This window comes from Oculina patagonica, chromosome 8 (assembly GCF_052425735.1).
Source record: "Oculina patagonica isolate OP01 chromosome 8, crgOcupat, whole genome shotgun sequence".
In the NCBI taxonomy this organism is placed as follows: Eukaryota; Metazoa; Cnidaria; class Anthozoa; order Scleractinia; family Oculinidae; genus Oculina; species Oculina patagonica.
Genome location: NC_135765.1, coordinates 22,045,155 through 22,051,846, shown reverse-complemented (window position 1 = coordinate 22,051,846; position 6,692 = coordinate 22,045,155). Strand labels below are relative to the sequence as shown.

General features: G+C 35.7%; 1 protein-coding gene across 1 annotated transcript; it reads left to right on the top strand.

Annotated features, from left to right (window-relative positions):
• The first annotated feature begins 360 nt into the window (after nucleotides 1-360).
• Nucleotides 361-4,620, top strand: LOC144662204 (uncharacterized). The gene is made up of 3 exons (XM_078522963.1): nucleotides 361-1,014; nucleotides 2,608-2,650; nucleotides 3,738-4,620. The coding sequence occupies exons 1-3, from the start codon at nucleotides 712-714 to the stop codon at nucleotides 3,989-3,991; spliced, it is 600 nt and encodes a 199-aa protein (XP_078379089.1). The 5' UTR covers nucleotides 361-711; the 3' UTR covers nucleotides 3,992-4,620.
• The last annotated feature ends 2,072 nt before the right edge of the window (nucleotides 4,621-6,692 follow it).

Below are 6,692 nucleotides of genomic sequence, written 5' to 3'. Positions count from 1 at the left end.
ACAAGGCAAACGAACAAATCTTAGTGGACCTCATCCTGATAAAGTTTATATTGATAGTAAATATGCAAAAAAGTTAAATCTAAATTGTGAATAAATTTTCATTCAAATTTTTAATTGGGAGGATAAATTTTCCGACACATTAGTCTAACTAGAACCTTATCACGAACAGTTAAAATGTAGAGCAAACTATGACGGGTTCCGCAATTGTACTTTGGATACTCACAATGTTTCTTCCACGCTCGTGATAACAAACTTTGCAACTTCCGCAATGTTATTTCTCAAACTGGTTTGGATGAGTGATCTTAATTAGTTAATTACCCGTTTTAGTTTCCATTGCGAAGATATATCAAACACTCGAGAGAGTGTTTCATCACATTTCCAAACATCTCAAGTTCGTCAAAAATACTCCGCTGCCTGCGCGTCATATTTTACTTCTCTATCTTTTCTCCGCGTCTCTTCTTTGTTATCACAAAACAAGTTTGTATTTACGCTACGCCATTTTGTTTCAATCTTGTTATAATGTTTGACTTGTGCCAATTATGTATTGCTTAGTTCGTTTAGTATTGCTTAGCACCTGTCTAGTTCGTCAACACTATTCTTGAAATCTTTTTATTTTCAAGATTAAAACATATATCAAGTTTCTGACAGCAATGAGACAATATTCTGGAGTAGGCTTTGCCTGATATTCTCGCTTTATGAGATTGGTTAGCAATGGAAGACATTGTACCGTTATTTCTGTTTTTGCTGATGTTCAGAAACATTCGATCTGAGAGCGTTAGTTTCTATTTTTCCATTCATGAAAATCGTGCGCTTAACATAAGAAGTACCTTTATTAGGAGCACATACGTGAGAGACGTCATGTTATGCGCACGAACTTGTAGCGCTGAAACAAACTGTAACACGGCTAACTACAATTCTGAAGAAAACAAATGTGATCTTTTCAAAGAGCGAATGGAAAATATTTTGCACGGACCGGCCATGTTTACTGCAAGTGGATACTATTTGATTACGAAGGTGAGAATTTATTCGCCCTATTTGTTTAACCGTTTATTTGAAACTGAAATCTTGCTCGAGTTGTGTCTGAAAAAGTCTATCTTATTAATAAAAAAGGGGATTAAGAGCTCTACAGAAAGAGGATTGTATACGGTTGAACTTCACCACTGGGACCAAGAAAAGATTTTTTTTTTTACAAAATATGGTGTTTTTATGTGGCTGCGACCCTGAAGAAATTGTCTGCCTGTGGGAGGAAAGCACAGGAATAATTCGGACAGCACTCGAAAGCCAACTAGAAGTTCGATGGTGTAAACACCTATATTCTTTTGTCCCTCTTCATATTAAGCATAATCATCTAAGTTCGTGCAGACAGATACATCATTCAAACATAATTTAAACAGCCTTTTTTGGTGTACTTGTTCATTTTAAATTTTCTTTAGAAAAAGAACGTCATAATTTTTGATTTATTGTGTTTCTTGAGCCTTCAAGTCATGGTGATACTTTTGCCTACGTTGTAGATTGCTAGACAGCCTTTTTAGTAAATGCAAAGAATTAAAGTTGATTCCATGTTGCAAATGCTCTAAATTTATCCTAGATAAAATGAATTCTGAAAATTGTTGGCGACTTCGACGTTGATCTGAACGACTTAGCACCTGGATAAATAAAATTTATTAACGAAACTTTCAACGAAGCACGTTTCTTGAATTTCGCTCGAATTGTGTTTTCGGCTCCGAGTTATTTTGAGGCTACTCATTGTTGAATGTAAGATCTTTTTGTCAGTTTACTCCTTTGTTGAGAGATAAAGCTTAAAGTTTATGTGACCATGCCAAGTTCCCCCTGGAAGCTTAAATCATCATCATGCATGTTGTACTTGTTCCCACCGAAATAATCTTTACTACCTTTCACTATTACTCTGGAAATTTTAATATGTAAATATTGTAATTTTAAATTCATTTTTACTGTGTAACTTTTTTAATTTAGTTTAATAATAATTATTGTAATGCGCTTTTGAATATTTTTATAGAAAAAGCGCAATATAAGTATTAAATATTATTATTATTATTAATCAATTTTAGCTATTCACTTCTTTGAAAAATAATTTAAATGTGCCATTTCTATGCCAAAACATAGAATCGAGGACATCAAACAAATTGTTTACGCAGCGTTGCCAAAAAGATAAAGACTAAGCAATTTTACATTTGGTCAGCTGCAATTTAATCTTTGTTCACTGATGATTTTAATTTTCCCAGCGTTAATCGTGACACCTATCTCAGTTATGTCTGCTCTAACTCATTTACTTTAAATCGTAATATATTTTAAAACTCAATTACGCAGAAAAGATAGAAAATACAAAATAAAAATGGGTACTACTTATGTCCCTTCGTCATAAATGTATGACGTTTTATTTTGTCAAATAATTTCATCTGATAAACTTAATGAAAATTTGCAAGCCAAAAATATTACCCGTGATTGCTGTATGGCGGTCACGTGGTCAGTGTTACCATGGAAACCCGTTGTTGGAACGTTTGATTTATTGAACTACAGCCGAAATAGGTTTCCGTGCTTTAAACGAACTCTCTTTGGCCCTTATTAAATCACACGTGATACTTTCAGGTTGAATTTGCCCGCTCCTCACAAGAGGTAAAGGACCCGGCCGGTGAGTATCGTTCCATTTAAGAAAACTAAATATTTTCCCACTTGGAAAAATAAGAGAAATAAAGTGTTCCAATGTAAGAACAATCTTTATCAACGTATTAGGATTGCCTCTCGTAACCCAATTAGTAAGATTGATCACGTGAAATAGTCGTTAACCGGAATGTTAAAACAATAAAAAAAATTAAAACCATCAGCCCTAAAAGTGGCGGTGGCTGCTTACAAAAGGTGGTCGCTTACGATACGTTCTGACTATACTTATTTGGGTGGTAAAATTTCGGTATTTTGTAATAGTGGTCGCTTACTAGCTGCCATTACACAGGGGCGTGTATCAAAATTATACAAACTCAAGAACAACAGTGTAGACATACTGTTGCCATCCACGCCAAGCATGCGTACAACCTCGAAATATTCTAACCTAAGCAAGTTTCCAGTATGCCGGAATTTTATGTTTTGCTTTACGGTTTCCTGGGTAAATTTATAAATAAAAATGTAGATAGTTTAACTGAAGCTTTTCAAACCTATCATGGTAAAACGATTGATTAAAAAACTTAAAATGTGGAATAAACGGGATTCTTCGAGGTTAAAATTGTTTTAAATACGGCGTTTCGGGTAGTTTTACTGCACCTCTTCAGGTAGTTGCAAAATCTACAAAATGGCGGACTCAAATGATAGGTCGACTCGTGTTATGAGACAATTTTAACCTCCAGAGAATCCCGTTTCCTCGACATTTTAATTTTTACTCAATCGGTTAATTTTAATTTTACCAGCTTTTAAGACATTCGCCTGTGACACCCCATTTTTGCAACGAGGAGTGTAATGCGACATAATGTTGCGTTTGCAAAGTTTTCGCAACGCTGCGAGACAAGGTGCTGTGTTTGACCATAGTTAGTAAAGTGGTAGTGGTTAGAGTGAGGGAGTCGAAATCCGGAGGTCACGGGTTCGAATCCTGTTCTGACATGGCCATGGGCTCTAGCCAGTTGGGATAAATATTTGTTTACATTAGCCCTCAAAACCTCCACTCGGGAAGTGGTCAAATAAGATATTGTTACCAAACGTTCTCTTATAATCGTGTTCTTTTATAACTTTAGCTCCAAATCCTGTGATTAAATGGCTTCATTACACGCCTCAGTGGTGTACCCAGGCTGGAAGAGTCAAGCTTGGTCAGGGTAAAACAGCAGAAGAATGCAAAGAGATGTGTCAAGAAGGATGTCGTGGAGTTGAATGGTGGGAAACGAACAGCCTTGCGTGTTATAACTGCACAGATCCATCAAGAAAGGAACCATATACCAACACGAATGACCATTCTTATCCACCTCATGTGTTCCTCAAAAGTAGCAGTTAACTGAATAACTTTATCCAGTTTTATTTTCATCATTTCAACGTTCATATCATACCGGGACATCTGGAATGTATTTTTTTTAGCTCCAGAAGAAGATTAACATTCCATCTTCAAGCTGTTTAAATATAACTTTTTATTTTAATTTTTTTGTTTTCTTCTTTCCTTTATAGAGGTGATGTAAGTGTATTTCTTTTTATGAACTAAGTGTTAAAAAGCTTTAAGCTGTTTTCTTTTTTTGTCTTCAAAGAATTGAAGTTACCGATTTTGGTGGGTTCACAACTCAATTCGCGTTTCCGCTTTGGAAAATGAATTATTATCATTTATTTTTCACGCTGATTTTGTCATGCCGTTGTCGGCTCCACAGTTCTGGATTATGCAGTATTATTTTTTCTGTGATGTGCTTTGTGCGTTGTTTGTCTTTACATTAAAATTTTGCTATTTACAGGTTTTGAATCCTGCTTAATGTTTTCTGATCAAGCCGCCTTATTTATAAATTTCACTGTTTTGCACTGAATTTCTGAATTTCAACTTCTTACAATAAAAAATCGCCTCTCTATATAAATGGAAAGGGAGCCGACCAAAGAGTTCAGTTAAGTTAACTTTTTCGTGTGTAAGAGAATTTATTAACCCTCGGACATACAAGCAAACTCACACCCCCACCATCGTACAAGGGGGGGGGGGGGGGGTGGATGGAACCCCTCCCCAGAGTTTTCGTTATATTAAGGCGTAGCGAAATTATTTTGAACTGAGAAGAAAGCCCTTAGCTTACTCTACAAGATGACATAATTTTAATTGGCTGTGACGTCATATGACGTCACCTGACGTCATTAGAGCCGCCATCTTGGATCCGCCATCTTGGACTTCAACATGTTCTAAGAAAGTCAGAAAATAACGGAAATTGATGCAAAATCAAGCCAGAATGCTTATGGAATGTAAAAATGAACACATCTTACACTTCTGTTTTAAAAAAACTGGAAAAAATTAAGAAAAATGGTAAAAATGATGATTTTTGGCAAGACCTGCTTGTTTTTTTTTTTTTTTTTTTTTTTTGTATTTTATTTTTTTTTTGAAATTACAATGACAATAATACATACAATAGATTATTTGATATTAGAAATAAAAAATGGGCAACTCTATTCGGAAAAGAGAAAACAATTTAACAAGTTGCTGTACTTTGCGGTATGATGCAACCATCAACATGAACGTCGTGGTACCATGTGGAGATAAAGCGTTGACATTTTCGTCTTCTTCGAAAAAAAATGTAAGCAAATTTTGTTTTCAAACAACGATTAAGTACCCTTAATAAAGAGGAAAAATCGTTTGAATAATTTTCTAGAAGGCTTTGATTTAACAGATATAAACAAAGAACGGCCTTGAAACATTTCTCTATCAATATGCCCAAAGAAAGTCGCACACTTATTTCATTTTGCATTTCAACCAATTAAACTATTCATAAAGCGACAAAACAGCAAAACATTCTTAGAATACAAGTGCAGTTTAATATGGATCTGAATAACATGAAAGATTATGATCTGCTCCAAAGTAAATATGCAACATCAAGTTACATTATATCTTCGTCACGTAATACATTCAAACATTGTTACTTTGCTAAAATAATTGAAAGCTGGACTTACCTTGTGTTTAACTAAGGCATTTCAATATCAACAGTTCTCCCTCCAGTTATTTTAAGTTAAGTTGAAGCTTGGTATATTTCTGTGTTTTTGGACGGAATATCGCGAGCGAAACTAAATAAATAAACTGCACTTGAAATGAACAATTTCAGCAATGGCTAAGGGTGGAGGGGTGGGGGTCGAAATGCCCGCTGTCGAACAGTAGATAAGCTATTCGGGCACAACGAACTCACCGAACGAAAGGGAAAATATCAAAAAGAACCTTATCTTTTATCTTTGTTATAATGAAACTATATATTTTGCCAAGAATCGCGCATAGGTTTTATAATTCGAACACAACATCAATACAACAAACAAACAAGATTTGGGACACAATCAACATCCAGGGCTTATCCAGACTTTTTTTGTTAGCAGGGGGTGGGGAGGGGGGGGGGTACAAAATTTGATTCAGGAAACACTGTTGAAACGTTTTTGCTTCAAATAACTTCACCCCCGCATCTCCTCACCAGCCACCAGTAGCGGTTGCACAACCATGGTTTAAAAAAGATGAAAACTATGATCTACCATAAACAGTACTAATACACGTGCGTGAGAAAAGTGTAGTTTGGGACCAGTCATAAAGTTCAGGGGGGAGGGGATGGGCTATGAATTTTTTATTTTTTAAGTACTGATTTCAGTGGCCCACCCCCGAATTAATTGACACAATTGAGGTGGCCCACCCCTGGAGTGGCACAGAAAAACCTGGTGTCCGACCCCCACCCCTCCCCGGCCAACCAAAATCAGTAGTGTAGATAGGTACAAAGGGAACATTAGCTTACCACTTTAGTCAAAATATCCAAAAAGTTATCGAGATCGAAAGTTTGAATCATGTCAGTATTAGAATCCTGAAATGCTATCTTAGACATTCTGGTAGAATTTTTGTATTGTTTTAGATGAAATTTTTACAGTTCAAAGGGATACTAATAGTTGGTGGTTTTGAGTTAATGATGTTTGGTACATGGCAAATTATGGGGTCTGGGGGAATGTTCCACGGGAAAATTCAGATTTTAAGAAACTCAGAAATACTATTTTAG